The following is a 16878-nucleotide window of genomic DNA, read 5'->3' on the forward strand; positions in this document are numbered from 1 at the left end:
ACTCTGTATATGATCAGGATATAAGTCTTTTTATGTTTACCATAAACTCGAGACTATTTTGAGTTCGTCCCATACGTGGCAGTATAGAGACAGTCACATTCATTCATTATCTAGTAGAGGGTTCTATGTCAAGATATGGCTGGCCTACGCAATATAACCGCTGAGCACCGTCTTTGCTTCAGCTCCCAATCTTTCTTGTACAAAGGCCGAGATTTTCCCACCGTGCCTCTGGTCTGCTTCCTTCAGGTACTTTCCAACCCAAACCTTGAGATCGGCTCCCGTATCCGGCCAAGGGTCTCTGAGCTGTGGCCTAATTGTGACAAGAGCTGTGAATCCAACGCCGAATGCCATATCTTCGACATCATGCTCAGCGATGAGGTCGTCCTTGCTGGCAGGTAGCGGAGGAAGCTCCAAGAGCTTGAGTAGAGCTTCACACGTGAAACCCCATCCCTTCTTATACTTTGTCGCAAATGCCTCTGAGTTGGCGAGGGTCTTAGTAAATGATAACACGGCGGTTTTACGATCTAGTGGGCGAGCGAGCTTTTGTGATTCGGGTAGGATAACATTCAGGTACAGCTGAACATAAAGACTAATCAATGTTAGTGCACTAGCAGTGGAAATTGAGACTGATATAAGGACATACCCTTCTTGCACTTTATCAATTACCTGAATGACGAAGTCGGCACTGTAACCTTTCGCGTCGTTGGCGCACATAAAGTGGTAGAAACGCACGAATCGGAGCGTGAGGCTTTCCGTTTTATGATTTTGAAGTCGGGTGAGAATAATCTGCATGATATCACCAAAGAATGGCTCCAATGTGGCTCTAGGGACAGTATTAGTAACGCGTATCTTTGCTAGCAATGCCTGACTTACGATGGGAAGTGCTCGATAACAGATTCCAGGAGATCAAATCCGTAGCCCTCGTTCGTCTTGGAAGAGAGTAGCTTTTGAAAGATGCCGAGTGTATTGATGAGCTGGTTGTTCTCCAGGATATACTGCGAGCCCCGACTGATTATGGATGACAAAAGTCGAACAAGTGCGGGAATATTGCCCTTTGATTCCCATACTTGAGGCGCAAGGATAGGAGCGATAAGGTTTTGGTAGTAGGTTGGCAATGTTCCCGATGGGTTTGCTTCGAGGAGGGCAGCGAAGAGCTGGAAGATATAGGGGATGAATTCTGAAGCAATGTTAGCCTAATGTCATTATCACATGAGAAGAACACGATATACCTTGCACATCGTTTTGCAGGACGGCAGAGAAAGGAGCGTAAAGAGCTTGTTCGAGTTTGTCGGCATTCGAGGGAGCAGCATATCTGCAAGAGTTAGTGAATGTTATACGCGGTCGAGAATGGTTGAACGTACCGGACAAATGCTCCAAGGGTCTCGAAATGATAGTAGTAGAACCTAGGATTGCTTGGGTTGTTCCTGATAATCTCGGTGATGCGGATGAGGTGGTTTAGAACACTATCAATGATAGGGACTACGCCCTCCTTAACCACGATCAAAACCCTCATAGCACACTTCATGATAAATTCGTTCTCCTGAACCTTTTCTGGGGCAGGATCCTTCTGGATCAAAGAGAAAATATGCTCCAGCAGATCCTTAGCTAGAGGTTTGATGGTTTCCGGCGCAATGATGGGCTGCCCTTGGCTATCCGTGAAGTATAACACCCGCTCAACGGCAATCGCAGCGTAGGTGTATACAACAAAGTTAGATGATCCGAGGTGATTAACCAACAAGGGAAGCACCTCCTGCCATTGCTCCTTTGTCACGAGACTGCGGAATAGATACAGATATTTGATGGCGTCAACCTTGAGGATAGGATGCACCGCATCGCCCGCAACGAGATCCGCAGCGAGCTGGTTCTGGAAATAATCGGTGATGCTGATAAGGCTGTTAGTAGCTGTGATTCCGTGGCTCGCCGTAGCATTTCCCTTCGCTGCAACTGCAATATATAGATAGGTTGCAGTGTCTTTGGCCTTCCAGTTCAATTGAGGCGACTTGGCATGTTCGGCCAAATAGTGCTCAACGTATTGCAGTACAGTCTTCGTAACTGAGGCTTCGAAGTTCACGTTCAATTGCTTCAAGAAATCGGTAGCAGCGCGCCGCCTGGTGTCGCTATCTGATCCCTCAAGATCTCGCCGAATAAACTCAATAGGTTCATCCTCGAATAGTTCTTCGTCAGACTCACGTAGACTGACATTCGGCAGGACAACCTTCTCGATGACCTGTGAAAGAGTCCCTTCCGACTGGAAGATCTGTGCATGTTGGGGCATGCCAGCAATCGAAGTCAAGAATTTTAAAGCTCGACTAACGAGGATATCATATTTTGTTTCCTGTCCGATTGTAGTAAGGAAATTCCAGGAACTCTCAACGAATTGTTGTATGTAAGGCTGGAACTCATCCCCATACTTTTGCACGAACAGAGTCAAGACCTCGAAAATTCCCGCCCGAGTAAATTCGAGTTGGCCGGATTCGGCATCGTCATCGGTATGGAGTAGTTGGTTGTCATATGTCAGATACTTGAGCAGCAGTTGAGCGATTCCGCTTAGGTGTTCTTCGAACATCGGAGGGAGATCGTGGCATGAGAGATCATACATCAGCTTTATCATCAGGTTTAGCTGAGTAAATCCAAGTACAAGCTGGTCTTTATTCGACTTGTTCGCTTCGATGTATGTGTCAAGTCCCTACATGTGCAGTTAGCGACAAAGAATACATGAGCAAGCACTCGGACATACCTGGATGAGCGTCAAGAAAGGAGTGCCGAATCTCTCGAGAACGTGGTTAATCTCGGTGTATAGGGCGTCCGATCGGAACAGCGGCCTCCATCTCTTGAAAATTGAATGCGCAACCTGCAGGACACCAATGTTCGCAGTAGGGTTGTTAGGTTGAAGTTTGGAAACAAGATCCTATGACAGTCAATTTGTTGCACTTAGTACAGCAAAGAGAGGGGCCAAACTTACGTCAACAAGCGTATTCCATCGCTCCCAGAAGTCACTATCGGCGATGACACTGACAGCATCCCCTAATTGGGTTTGTATGCCCTGGGGTACCGAGATCATCAAGTTGACGAGCTCCCGCTTAAGGGTGTCCACGATCTCCTGGGGCAGTTTATAGTTTCCATCTTCATCGGTGTAATTTCGTTTGATAAAGTTCTTGAAAAATAGCGCACTAGCAAGGCGAGTATTGTAGGGGTAGGATTCTGAGGCGGTGATCTGAAGAAGCGATATGGAAAAGTTTGGGTTGCTCTCTTCTTGACGAAGGGCGGTTTCGGCTAGAAAAAGTTAATACATATCTCAGGGTACAGGCAATGAAATAAGCACTCCAGTTGTTCCAGAGAGAGTCTTCGTGCTTACCTTGCTTGTTTTGTCTCGGATCCAAGCTTGCTACGAGAAGCTGGGCAACAGCTCCGAGACCGTCCGCCATTGTTTGGAGGGGTGATATGTACTAGGAGATGAGGGAAGGATAACAAGAGGGAGCAGAACGTATATCTAATGCCTTCTGAAGTGGAGGGTGAATATGGCGGATCAATATGAATCCCCTCTTGATCACTCTTGGTAAAAGCAGAGTATATGCTCAACAAAGGAAAAGCCAGAGCAAGTTAATTATTCCTGGACAGGCAGTTTGTTTGGCGGTTGCTTTGGAATTATTCTGGGCGGTGAGCAGAGTCCGCGGGGTGATTTTTCTTGTCAGGTGACTTCCGCGGAATGACACTTTTCCGAAGCTCCGCCAGATCGTCGCGCCTCAAGCTGTGCCCGGAGGGGAAATCGTCTCTTGGCAGAAGCGTCATTTGAACCAGAAGATATCTCGTTCTTTCATCCTCGTCTGTCTCTAGAATGCTACGTTTACACAAGTCTTGAATTCCTTCAGTCTCTTCAGTCTCAGCTGTTGCTTTGCCGGTTCAACGTCTTTCCTTAAATGTGCTGGTTTACCAACACAGCCACTCGTATTGCGGCTCTTATCTCTTAGCAACCAGGATTCAAGCCCCATCATCTGCTTTCTTCAGCCTCCTGATGCGGTCGCCCCCTCCTTGATAATTCTTACTTGGTACGTTGGAAGCCCTCTTGAACAGCGTAATTTCTCGAGAGGTTCAGGTCATCCCACCCTTCTCTCATGACGCCATTACCGGAAGCCTCTTATCGCTAATCGCTCCGCTCTTATCCAGTTCGTTATATAATCCTTTGACTCAGTCGAATCTTGCATATATATTTCGAACAGTCCGCGGGACGCATGCCTCCTGACGATGCCCTATCCCCGTCGCGTACTCCATACTCAACTTCCAGTTTTGTGGGCGTCTTCAGGTCATTAAGCGCTTCCCGAATTGGATCATATCCCGCGGCATCGGACAGCGGTGATTCTTTCAACGAACCTACGGATGGACATACAAGCTGCTGGAGCTCAGTACGATTTGACTCGATGCATCGCGGAAGTGTCGTATCCAGCTCTTCGGATGCTTCGGGAGCGCGGGATTTCGAGACATCTGTCAAGGTGCTCGCACAACAACAAAATTTGAACCATGCTATTGATGAGGCGGAACAGATCGCCAAATCGCTCCAGCATTATTCTCCGGAGCAAGCTCTTGCTCTTTGGGAGGCCGGGTCACACTTAATACACCATGTTGGATCCTCTGAAGCCCGACGCAGCGGCTCACTCTTGTTAATATCATTATCAACTCGCCAAGATCTTTCTCCGGCAGCGCGGCGCATCATCTTTGAATCGATTTCGTCGTCATCAGAGCCCGATGTAATTCCAGCACGCGCCCAGTCGCTAATATCACTATCGGATCATGGCAGGAAATTGGACTTTGCGGCTTCATCCCTCCTGCCCCTAATCTCGTCATTCATGGTCCCGCTATACGATGTTATCTCATCTGCTCGAGCGAAGGCAAGGAAAATCAAAGTCGGCAAAGCAAACGGCCTTGCCTACGAGGATAGTGTCTTGGACGATCTTCTACAATTCGCTGTTGACCTTATCACGCTACAACGTAAACAGCCCGAGAGTGGTGAGGTACAAGAGCTGCTGGATCAGGTTTTTATGATCTGCAAGAAAACTAGCGTTGCCGCCGATATCAAGCACTCCTTGGCTATTATCGATGCAGTAATCCTTTACGGAGATGTTCCTGATGGGAGTTCCGCTCCTATGCTTGAGCTACTTTGTAGCATCCATGCCTCGGTGAGGTCCCTTTCAGGCCCAACGGCAAGGGCTGTTCGGAACTTAGCGAAATCAAAGCGACAGGCGGAAATGGTGGACACGCTTCATTCATTCCTACTGGAATCTTCAGGAAAGAACAGCCAAAATCTGAATGTTTTGCGCGGCGCGGTGTATGTTTTCGCCGATTTGATACGCGCCCATGGCCAGGACGGCATCGCACAACTCCAGTTCGGTCGGTTGATGGAGTCTCTCCAAATAGTCGTCAAAAAGAACGATGGCCGGTTAGAAGCGGATGTGCTGGAATTATGCTTGAATGCCTTGGAAGGAGAATTTGCGCAAGTCACCTTGTCACATGACTGGACTGGGTTTGTCAAAGTACTCAATTCTTGCTCTATTAGGATTGGGGAAGAGCCGGATCCCAATGCTGTACCGCTCAGTCCCGAATCCATTCATTCGCGGGGCAGTATTGTTGATGAGGTCAAACCGAACATCCTAGCCAGTATTGTCCAAATCGCCTCGGCCGTGGGATCCCTCTGGGAAAGTTTGAATGGACAGCAGAGGCTGGAAATCACAAATTTTCTGACAAATGTCTGCCAGCATCTTGAACCCGCCCAGGCTGAATTGATTCTCAACACTATGAGGACTGAGAAGTTGTGTGATACAAAAACTCCGGGGTGGGTTCAGAGCTGTCAACAAGTCATCAAATGTTTCATCCGCGACCGCGAGAAGCCGGCCGAAATTCGAATCGCCGCTTTAGAAATCTTAAAAGACGCATTTAGCAGCTACGAATCTTTGGTCCCTTTCCAGAAAGAAGGCCTTTTGGGCCTCATGCTAGAGACGTTCAGTGATGAGGACAGCGTCCTATTTTTGGAGTCGTTAATCTCCTTCATCGTCGACAATCTTGTGCCCTCTTGCGATGATGAAACCTTCAAAACTTTGGCAGATATCATCAGTTCTCCGATGGTCAAGGACGCGCATATGGAAGAAAACGGCCCCCTTTCTATCCCACCGCCCGAGGATCGTTCGTCAAGCTCTGCACTAGAGGTCTCATTGGCTAACATTTGCGCTACCGGCCTTGTGAGGATGTTTTTGAGGTCATTAAACCTTTCAGCAGCGAAAGCAGTAACAGTCTACGAAGCGCTTCTGAAGATAGCAGGGTCGACAGATCGGCCTCTAGACTCCCGCTTGACTTCCCTCAAGTTGCTGTTCAGACTCCGATCCGATGCCTCTGGCTCTATCATTGTCATCTCTATCCCCGAAGATGATTTTAGAATGAGTATATCAGGTCGCAACCTTGACTCGGCTTCTCTAACAAGCGAAGTGGAGGACTCTGTTGGAGAACACAGCGCAGATAATGATCTTAGCCTGTCAGTACCCCATAGGAAACTTCCAATCCGTGGGTCATCGTCCAGTGCTCTATCTAGATCTACCGGACGTAGCACAAGTTATTCTCAGCGCGTGCCGAAATTATCCCACCCTGTATGGGCATATACAAACCCGCAAGTCCTCCCTGAAGAGCCACCGGATGGTTCCAGCCCATTTGTATATGCCTACGCAACACCCAACCCATCGAGCCAAGTAGATCCGGAAACCTTCTCCAAAGTCGCGTTGAAAGCGAATGTTTGGCTCGAAACGACTATCATGCTGCTACAGCGTGAAACAAATTGGGATATTTACAGCTATGTCCTTACGCACCTTGCGCCTCAACTTCAAAATAAAGATCTTTTCAGCAATTCAGTCCCGCAGGTCAAGTTTCTACGCAGCATCCTGTGCGATCAGATAAAGAACGATTCTTTTCGTGAACCACCAGCGACTACAGGGGTCAAGAAGTCCGACGTGGCCGGCTACATCTTCGAATCTCTCTGCATACTCATCAGCTATCACGAACATTTCGCGAAGAGCGAAGAGGATGAACTCGTTCGTTCATTCATGATGGGTATCATCGGCTCCTGGGGAGGAACTTCTCGAGGGTGTATCCATGCTCTCTCAGTGTGTTGTCATGAAATACCACTTTCAGTAACGAAGTCTTTGAACGGGATACTCGACAAGATCTCCAAACTGATCACACTTTCCAACCTTGCTGTTCATATCTTGGAGTTCTTGGCACTTCTCGCCCGGTTACCTGAGGTCTACATCAACCTGCGAGAGGAGGAGATTCGAACCGTCTTTGGCATCTGCATCCGACTCTTGCAGACGTCCCGGGAGCACAGACTCAAGACATCTGAATCACCTACGAGAATCCCTCAGAGCGCTTCAAGATCTGGTAGTATTGTCCGTGAATCTGCAGGGCTACCTGGCGGCGAGGTACCCGAATCATCTACCCAAGATGCTATGTCTAGGTACATTTATGCGTCAACGCATCATGTTATGGTGTTCTGGTTTCTGTCCTTGAAGTTACAAGATCGAGCAAAGCACGTCAATTGGATAACGAGCAGACTCATATTTAAAGATGAACATGGGAAAGAGACGGTAGAAGAACAGAGCCAAGTCTTCCTTGACCTAATGCAGAGAGTTGCCTTCTCTGACTTGGGTGAGACAATCCCCTTTGCCACTTTTCCACCGTCTACCGAGGACGGACTAGCAGTGAAGAAGTCCTGGATCGTGGGTATGAGCATTTTTACAGTGGAAACCGCTGCGGTCTCTGGTCTGACACAGATCACCAAAAGGCAGGCTTCAGGGACAACATATGCAGTCTATCAGCAGCGCACTGCACCAGCGCTTCCCCATCAGATTCCTGCCACCCACGATGCCCACTTGCAATCGGACAACATGCACACCACTATTCTGCCCAGTCATGTCATGCTCCAGATAATGGCGACAGCTTTTCCTACGCCCACAACACTCCAGCCTATTCCACTACCGGACGATGATATAACCCGTCGGGCACTAAGCACTTTTGACCGTAATGATATCGTGGATGGTCATAAGATTGGCGTCATCTACATTGACGATGGTCAAACCACAGAGGCAGAAATACTTTCCAACACCGTCGGTAGTCCGGACTACGAATATTTCCTTTCGGGCCTTGGCACAAAGGTTTCGCTCAAGGAAGCAAGATTCAATACCCAGGGCTTGCACGTCGATGTGGATGGGGAGTTCACATATGCCTGGCGCGATCGTGTCACCGAGATAGTTTACCACGTCACAACGATGATGCCGACCAATTTCGATAGTGATCCAAACTGTGTAATAAAAAAGAGCCACATCGGCAACGACTTTGTGAACATTATCTTCAACCGCTCCAACACGCCCTTCAACTTCAACACAATACCCTCGCAGTTCAACTTTTTCAACATCGTGATCAGCCCTGTATCCCGACTCACCGAGGGGCACAAGTCAGGGGTAACTGATCCGCAGAACACGTTCTATTGCGTTAAGGTGATGAGCAAGCCTGGCTTCCCAGAGATCTCGCCTGCAGCGTCTCCCAAAATCATTTCGGGCAAGAATCTTGCTGCTTTCGTTCGCATTCTAGCGTTGAACGCCTCCGTCTTTTCACTGGTTTGGAACAGTGAGGGTGAGCATATCTCATCTTGGCGCAACAGGTTGCGCGAAATCAAGAGACTGCGTGAGCGAGTGCTGGGATCCCAATCTCAAATTTCGGATGCCTTAGACGCCACCTATCCAACCCAACGTCGTAACACCAAGGCCAACATCTTCTCAGAGGAAGTGCCGATGCGTACCAACTCTGGACGAAGTGAATTCTCCACTGACTGGAATGCAACAGCAGACGCCAATATCCTCCAAAACCTAGACTTTTCGCGCTGGGCGCGGTAATGCGAAGTCCATTTGCCCACCTACTTTGTCAAAGACACATCCCAGATCATTTTGTCTACTTCAGCCATCACATCGCCTTTCACATTATAAAGATGAGTACAAAGTTATCTTACCACGCACCTCTACTCCAATCACATCTCTTCTATACGTGCCTTGAGAACCCACCCTCGATACAGCACGACTACGCCATCTTACGGAACGTTCAAACAGTGCCCACATCATTCACGACTTCCTTCCCACATTCTATCTTCTCATCACCCTTTGACTGTTTATGTATACCTACTGTACAGGAGTTCGCCGGACCGGAGCTTGAAGAAGCGACACGGTATGACCCTAAAAGTTTGCTTTTCTTTGATCTTTCTTTGACTTGTTTGATGAAGGAAATGAACAGGATAACCCCAAAAGTTTTTTTTTCCGCAAAAAAAAAAAGGTTGTTTTGTGTGCTTTGAGATGACTTGATGATAGCGGGTTTGCTTTTTTCTCTTGAGAATTGATGATTATTCCCTCTATAGTATGCGCTGTCTATCATGTGCTCAGCTCAAATATTCATGATATCATCTTAAAAGGATCCTGAGATAAAATGGGGAAAGAAGTGGGTGTGTGTGGTGACACACGTTGAGTGTGTGTTGTATCATCTTGCTACCCAGCAAGCTAGATTAGTATGAGGAAAGATAGAATACGAAAGTACTAGCGCAGAATCATATCAGCACATTTATTGTGACTATAGATGTTGCTATATAATTGACCCATAATTTAGATACACCCAATTAACAGACAAGGGACATCCTTGAACAACTGATATAAGATCTTTAAGAATATTGCTCTAACTCTATCTGACTTCTGAATTTGTACAAGAATGTGAGAAGAAAGTTTAACCAAACTAAATGTGAGAAAGTTTTCTATATATACATCAAAAAATCACTCCGTGCTTCTCTGGTTTCTTCGCGACGAGATGGTGGTACAGAAAAATCCAAATGCCCAGGTAGATCGCTTCTATAAAGTTGATGAAAGGGTGTCCTGGAAATAAAGGGAGGGGTGGAAGGTCCGCTGAATCATGCAAGGCAAACAAGGCGGTCGTCACTTCACTCAGCTCATATCGGGTGCGATGCATCAGAGACTCATTGTTCTCTGTCCAATTGTGTAGGTGGACCATTACCAGCCAAAGATCTCACCAACGCTAAGTGTACTCCATCGCACGCCGGCAATGGAGAACAGAATGAGGACTACATCCACAGTTCCCAGAACCGCGGCACCCATCATAAAGCGCGGGCTGAAAATGCGGTAAAGCATGAGATGGCGACGGAGGTGGCCTGCCCACATCGTCGTGGCGAGGTTGATAGTAGCAAAATAAAGAATGTATGTTGCTGCAGCCTGAGCAACATCTGAAAGAAGTTTCGCTGCCGGACTTTTACGTGATGAAGAGCCCTTATCGTTTAGCTGGAGAGGACGTTTCCAGAGGGCTGTAAGAGGGACGGCAATGGCGGTGAGAATTTGAGCGCCGAAGTGGTTCAGGACGACTAGGATGGGCGACCAGGGATATTTCACTGTTGTCAGCGGGATGAAGGCTGTTTCCCACTGGATGCTGCTGAGGGTGGCCTGGTGGCCGGTTTTGAAGTAGTAGTAGGAGCCCAGGAGGCCGAGGACAACAGGGCCTATGGGGGAGTTGGCAGTGACTAGGGAATTTGTGTCTAGGATTTCGAGAAGGGAGAGAATTTGCCACAGGAGGAGACCCATTGCACCTTGGCCCATGGGCTTTTGCATAAGGGTAATGGCTAGGCAGAAATTGATGGCGAGGAAGAAGAATCGAGTGCCGTGGACATTGCCGAAGCCAAGGATTGTGACTGTTGTTCTGGGGACTTGTTGTTCAGCGGGTGATTGACCAGCTTCTGGTTCTGCGTTGGTTTTCTCGACATTGATGCTGACGCAGGGCTTCGAGTAGATGAAAGCGGTCGTGCCGGCAGCGAATGCGAGGCCGATCACAAGCTGGGCTAAGAACACTCGTATGGATTTCAGAGTATCGTGGCTAAGCGGCAGCCATTCCTTGCCGTCGATTTCTTCGAGCACCCAGAAGATGGAAGTGACGAATAATCCGAGGCGGAAGCCAAATCCAATCCAGAGACCAGCCGCTCCTTCGTAAGACTTTGATCCAACGTAGAAGCCCTTGATGACAGTCGGCAGGATCAGCATGACTAGGAATGGGATAGCTAGCTGCCATGGAGCCGAAGTGGACGATGTGCTAGACGCGTAATAGGTCGAGCGGCAGAAGGGCATTTGCTCCTCACGACAGAGGCGAGACAGAGACGCTAATCTTCCCAAGATAACGAAGACGATTGAATGATATACTCCAAGGACTCTATCGGTTGTGGTTTGCTGCCGCATTGAAGAAACACCAGCGACAACACCAAACGTAGAGAGGAAGAATAGTAGGATTTCGTCCTCCCATATAGTGTACGAGTTGGATGCAAATCCAATAGACTGGCTAACAGTGAAGACTACGGCGAGCCAGCCCCATAGAGAGTTTGGAAGAGGCAGTGATAGTCGTTGAGAAGTACCGAAGATTGCCGTCGAGGCGCCCAAGATACTTCCAACAGCAGCCGATAAAGCTGATAGTTCAGGGGTTCTCATCTCAATCACCCCAATCATAGCTAGTACAGCGCCAGCCACAGCCCCGACCACTGAGCCCAGTCCAACGCGCGCTAGGAATGGTCCAGTAAGCTCCGTTCGGTCATTTTGAAGTCCACGAGCATAGAATACTAGAAGAACAATGCCTGCGAAGAGCACTCCAATTCCTTGTATCATGCTTGGCACATCAAACTTCGCCCACAGGCCGCGGCAGATGTGAAGAGTACGCCTCTGATACTGTTTGTAAGCCTCGTTGATTGAGATCAGTGTCTGTGTGCTGGGTTTGCGGCCTTGAGTATGCCATTCTTTCTCTGCAATTTCCCAGTATCCAAATGACTGTGATTCTTCGCCATCATCCCCGCGCGTTTTAGCATAAGCGTTCTGGTAACGTTTGATCTGGGCCGATGTAAGACGATTCACAGCAGCCAGGTTACTCCAGTCATTTCCATTAGGGCCAGCAAAGGCTTCCTCAATTGGAGAACCGAGGCTGTTGAACGGAATAGGAATTCCAAGAAGCAATGAGAAAGTTGGTACAAGGTCGATCTGAGGAACAAATCGCTCTCGCGCGTACTTTGGAGGTAATTTGTTCTCCTCACTGGTGCGGCCGAAGATTCCCTTCTTTGAGTACATCCAAAGTGCAGCGTCAACTTCATCGTTTGATTCACCGCCATGATCTCCCTTTGAGTCCATTCCGTGGTCACCCATCACGACAAGAAGCGTGTTGTCGTCGATCCTAGTTATAAGTTCGCGGATGACCTGGTCCATCTGGTTCAGCTTGGCTGCCATGGCGGGGTGGTTCGGACCGTAACGGTGGCCAGCGTGGTCGACTCCGAGATAGTGACCAAAAATCACGTCCCATTTGGTATAGTTCTGCGGCTCCAGAAGAGGGAATAAGTGTTCGTTGACTCCGTTATCCACAGTATGAAGGTCCCACACATTGAATGAGTCGAATGGTCGGGTGAAGTTGGGGTCGAAGTAACCTGGGAAAAGAGCGTGCCAGGTATCATCGCCAAGATGCACAATATTCTTTGAGGCAGCATGAAGCTGAGCCACAAGGTTGTCTTCATCAATTGCTGTGCCGGCAAAATTAGATCCGGCATCTATGAACGTCGGCAGAGTACCAGTAGTGAGGCCCTTCAATCGCTGCAACGTCGTGGTCGGTGGATCCGCAATAAAAGGCAGCAAAAAGGCATTCTGAGGGGTATTGATAGCGGTTTCATAAAGTACTGGTATGTTGTCGTGGAACAAATGGGGATCTTGGGACTCGGGGTTGGGTGCAAAAGGAACAGTAAAATCGTAACGTAAAGCGTCGATTATGATAACAATAGCCTTATCAAATGACTTTTGATGCCAACACTCGTCATGCTTCGACTGTTCTAGGAGAGAATGAGAGTCGTCAAAGGGAAGAGTATCACAAGACGACTTATTTTCCAGGACCATTCGAGTAAGGAGAAACCCTCTAGTAAAGAAGAATATTCCAACGATATGTATGAATCTGTTGACAGAGCAAGTATTAGAGTGCGTCCATTCGAAATCGGCCAAGCTTGATTGGGAAGCTCACAATATCCAAACGAACACGCCGAGCAAACTCAGGTGCTTACGTTTGAAATCTTGCTCCAGATCCTCTGTATGACCATCCTTGGGCTTATTCTTCTTAGCCCCTTGCGGCCGCTGTGTATTGAGGAGGCTGTTCACATTTGGTGCCTCACGACTCGTGCCAATGGTTGCTGAAGCCATGTTAGAGAATGACCTTTGAAGCCGCTATAGCTTCGTTCACACAAGTCGGGGACTTCGGATACTCGGACTCGGGGAAGAAATCGGATCGGGGGGTATTATCGGTCCGAGTGATCGGCTCGCAAGCTATTTCAGGGCAAAGCGCTCAGGATTATAGCTGGCGTCATTGAATTGAGGCAGGGCAGCAAAGTGTCGTGTCCTCTTGTGATCAGAGGTTGTCGCGTTGGAGCTCGATGTCGGGAGCTAGATGCCGTCTCCTTGGTAGTCAATGGACTCAGCAGCGCAAGATGCTCATGATCATATGCGGAGCCCCATATGGGATACTAGCAATGGGCGAGATGCAAGGATAGGGGTTGGATGAGCACAACTGCAGACAGCAGAGGGACAACCAAGCACTGCGAGGAGCTCAAAAAAGCCGCCAAATCCTTCCCGTGACGTGGGGGAGTCGGCGCTTTCGGCATCTGAGCCTACGAATTGGGGTGCTTTGATTGGCTGAAGCGGCCCGGATCATTAAAAGCCCAGCCTAGGTGGACCATTGCCATTTATGGACAACTGTTTGGAAAATCTTATACTCCGGTTGTCCCGAGGTACTTGGCAATCATTAACTTTTCAAGTAAGGGGTCATAGTCATACGGGCAAACAATCAGATTGCTAAAGGGCACCGCAAAGGCCAATAGGTACATTCATCGAGGCTCACACCTGCAGGTCGGCCATTCAATGTATAGCTTAAACTAAGTACATACATTATCCAGCTGCAAGTCACCGAATCGGAAGACTGAGAAGGTAAGAGTAAAGTAGTAACAAAAGAATAGTAGAGAAAATAGAATCGTTGAAGAATGGTAGCGAAGCTTATAAGAAAACAGAACGTAACCTCTTTCGAGCCCTAGTGTCGTGGCAGGGTGGAAAGGATGAGTGAACCAAGCACGGGAAACGAACGCCTGTGAGGAACGATGCAAAAATAGTAAGTGAAGTAAAGGACGCGCAGTACTTGATATACACCAGGAAAATGTCAGGGCGCCTCCCGAGGTTTGACGTAGTTGATAGGTGGCGTGGTGAATAAGAAGTGGGTTTGCTTGAACAGGCAATGCCTCGCGTGACAATTAATTTGGTGTAGATGTTGTGATTGCGCGTGAGAAGAAATGGCGGAGATATACAGCAAGGACGAAGCGGATTTTGGCCTGATGTAGTCGTGTTTTGCGCTGGTCATGATGAGTGAAGCAGAAAGATGAATTTGGCCAAATGAGGGTTGGTCAACAGGAGGCGTCAACCTGGAGGCATTGTCTGGATTGCATCTAACCCCATCGTTTTGAGTCATCCTTCTCCTTCAGCCCGCCCATGCGCTCAATGTCCAGGGATTGGAAACGTTCCGCATCGCTGGACTGGTAAGGCGGGAGCTGCTCGTTGTATGGTTCAAGCCCAACGCTTCCAGCCTCGCTGATCCTGACTACCACAACCCTGCCAGACTTACGCTTTCCCGATTCATCTTCCTCCTCGGGAAATGTGATGCGAATCTCGGGAACAGGGCTGGGAGGCGGGCTTGACGAGTTCTCCATCAGGCTGCGCTTTTCGTCGATAACGAACACGGACTCAGTCTTTGAGTATGGGGGCGCAGTGATAGTAAGGCTGCGGTGGTGGGTCGAGCATTGACCATTATGTACTGGGAGTTCAGACTGTTGACGGTTCTGGCGTCTGCGGCGTAGAACAAGAAGGGCAGCAACGAGGGCGATACCAAGCAGGATAAGGACCAATAGAGAGATCAGGAGGTCGACCATAGCTTCAGACAAGCCACTGTCCTTCTCGTCATCGTCCCGCACAACAAATCGGTGGAATTTTTGCATCATTTCGAAAGTGGGTTCGAGTATCTCGTTCTCAATGGCAGATGGGACGAGATAAGTTTATACAGTATCGCTGGTAATTACCGACGCGGGGAATATGGATTCGAGAATCGAGGGTGTTGCTGTGCCGACGATCGGTATGCTAAGCTCGAATGCCAGAGACAGAAAGGGTGTAGTTTGCGTTTCAACGAGTCTCAAGAAGCATGAGCAGTTCGAGAATACTCGGCGGCTATTGGATTGATTAAAGAGAGAATGTACGGGGTCGGTTGGTGATTCGTCCGGTGGTTGGTACGCTGGTCGGTTCGTTTCGAAAGGGTCAGAAACGGGGCCGGGGTGGGTGGAGAAAAGAATGGACAGCAAGGTGAACAGTTGAAAGAGTGAAACTGGCACCTGCTTGGGGGATTCGAAAGAACGTCGAGGGGTGGGAGAAAGGATGGGAAACAAGAGGAGGGAAGAAAGGACGACAAGGAGAGGAAAAGAGAGACGAAGGAGGGTTGGGAGGTGAGAGAGGAGAAAGGCTGAAAGGGAGGGAGCGGCACAGCAGCGTGAGCGGACGAGGCGCAAGGGCGCTTAGGCGAAAATGACGAAGGGCCAGAACGCGGCCGGCTGTTGGCTCGCTGGAGTCTTCACTGAGTCTAGTATTTGGAGGCGTCGATCTAACAGAAACTAGAATCCACCTGCTTTCTGTTTGTTTGTCAACTGCCCCTATCGCAACCTCTTGGCGTAAGTCGGCGGAGCTGCTAGCTGGTGCAATTTCCAGTCTCCCCCTATCAGGAAGCATGTGTTCCTGACCCTCCCTTGTCCTAATCTCTGCTATCGCTTCTCATTCGCTTTCCCCTGGCTGACACCCACCCTATTCCTACTAAAGCCCAGTCGCCAACGTTAGCTTGGAAAGCATGGCCTGCGCTTCATCGCGAGAACAGGTTCTCGCTCTCGACGCTCGTCAGTCTTCGACCCCCTGGCCCCTTGGGGTATTTGTTCCAGAAGAATGCCCCGTTTGGTTCTATTTTAAACCTAACAGTCTCTGAGACATCATAGTCTCGACTCCCGGGATGACAACGTGGTCTCAGTCATACTCTGGCGTTTCTAGTTTCGACTATCGGCAGTCTAGGTACCTGGTAGGGACTTGCTTCCATTCCGATAGTAATCACCTAGCAGCACACACAACACCACTTTCTAGGTAAACTACCGGCATTGAGCCACTCGTTTTTGTTTGCAACCTTTATCCAGAGGTTCGTTTTGACAATCTGTGGGCCAGTGCGCTTTCTCGATACCAACAAGTCCAGACACCCTGCCCAACTCGACTTCGACTCCCAGGTCGTGTAACTGGATTACTTGGCCCAATATGCTGTCGGAGATTCGGATTGAGATGTCCACAGTCTCTGGTGGCCGTTCCCGAATGTATGGGTGTTCATCTTTTCCGGTTAACTTTCCCAGCGCTGTCTGGGAACCCGAGAGAATTGATAATTCTTTCGATCGAGACGTTGCAGCACTGCGAACAATGTGAATAATACCAATTGCCAGGGCTGCTTTGATGGTGCGAATTCCCGCTACCGTCCAGTTCTTGGTCCCAACAAGTCCGAAAGTATTTCCTCGCCAGCTGGTTAGGGGTTTGTCCTGGTGTCAAGCACGCGACACCAGCCCCAGCGTACCGAGTCTCTCCACTTTCCAGACCCGGTAGCAGATGCATAGTCTACAGAACAAGAGTGTTTTCAAGCTTTGGGACTAAGGAAGTTGTATGCGAGCCCACGATCTTGTATCAC

The 16878-nt window shown here is 48.9% G+C and overlaps 4 protein-coding genes across 4 annotated transcripts; 1 reads left to right on the forward strand and 3 right to left on the reverse strand.

Annotated features, from left to right (window-relative positions):
- Positions 1–66: 66 nt before the first annotated feature.
- Positions 67–3634, reverse strand: BJY04DRAFT_183892 (putative chromosome segregation protein Cse1). Its single transcript, XM_073710531.1, has 8 exons — positions 3356–3634; positions 2963–3273; positions 2738–2908; positions 1362–2686; positions 1230–1312; positions 874–1177; positions 644–823; positions 67–589 (listed from the first exon to the last, which is right to left on the reverse strand). Exons 1-8 carry the CDS (start codon positions 3423–3425, stop codon positions 145–147), a joined length of 2889 nt encoding a protein of 962 aa, XP_073573886.1. The 5' UTR covers positions 3426–3634; the 3' UTR covers positions 67–144.
- A 380-nt stretch (positions 3635–4014) lies between these two features.
- BJY04DRAFT_21281 (putative GTPase activating protein (Tsc2)) lies at positions 4015–9064 on the forward strand. Its single transcript, XM_073714698.1, has 2 exons — positions 4015–4046; positions 4165–9064. Exon 2 carries the CDS (start codon positions 4230–4232, stop codon positions 8922–8924), a length of 4695 nt encoding a protein of 1564 aa, XP_073573887.1. The 5' UTR covers positions 4015–4046; positions 4165–4229; the 3' UTR covers positions 8925–9064.
- A 700-nt stretch (positions 9065–9764) lies between these two features.
- On the reverse strand, positions 9765–13690 carry BJY04DRAFT_21298 (mannose-ethanolamine phosphotransferase GPI13). The gene is made up of 2 exons (XM_073714745.1): positions 13108–13690; positions 9765–13041 (listed from the first exon to the last, which is right to left on the reverse strand). Exons 1-2 carry the CDS (start codon positions 13281–13283, stop codon positions 10077–10079), a joined length of 3141 nt encoding a protein of 1046 aa, XP_073573888.1. The 5' UTR covers positions 13284–13690; the 3' UTR covers positions 9765–10076.
- Positions 13691–14572: 882 nt separating this feature from the next.
- Positions 14573–15121, reverse strand: BJY04DRAFT_215951 (uncharacterized protein; the record flags this gene model as incomplete). The annotated part of the gene is made up of 1 exon (XM_073715604.1): positions 14573–15121. One exon carries the CDS (start codon positions 15119–15121, stop codon positions 14573–14575), a length of 549 nt encoding a protein of 182 aa, XP_073573889.1.
- Positions 15122–16878: the final 1757 nt, after the last annotated feature.

The sequence above is a fragment of the Aspergillus karnatakaensis genome (genome assembly GCF_047715665.1).
Source record: "Aspergillus karnatakaensis strain CBS 102800 unplaced genomic scaffold BJY04scaffold_12, whole genome shotgun sequence".
Classification (NCBI taxonomy): Eukaryota; Fungi; Ascomycota; class Eurotiomycetes; order Eurotiales; family Aspergillaceae; genus Aspergillus; species Aspergillus karnatakaensis.

Bases quoted from the DNA above. Each gene is read 5' to 3' on its own strand.
- BJY04DRAFT_183892 (XM_073710531.1), bottom strand. From the start codon at position 3,425: ATGGCGGACGGTCTCGGAGCTGTTGCCCAGCTTCTCGTAGCAAGCTTG. The intron at 3,274-3,355 runs GTAAGCACGAAG...AACTTTTTCTAG, and splicing joins TCCGAGACAAAACAAGCAAG to CCGAAACCGCCCTTCGTCAA. The intron at 1,313-1,361 runs GTACGTTCAACC...TAACTCTTGCAG, and splicing joins ACCCTTGGAGCATTTGTCCG to ATATGCTGCTCCCTCGAATG.
- BJY04DRAFT_21281 (XM_073714698.1), top strand. From the start codon at position 4,230: ATGCCTCCTGACGATGCCCTATCCCCGTCGCGTACTCCATACTCAACT.
- BJY04DRAFT_21298 (XM_073714745.1), bottom strand. From the start codon at position 13,283: ATGGCTTCAGCAACCATTGGCACGAGTCGTGAGGCACCAAATGTGAAC. The intron at 13,042-13,107 runs GTGAGCTTCCCA...CTCTGTCAACAG, and splicing joins GGCGTGTTCGTTTGGATATT to ATTCATACATATCGTTGGAA.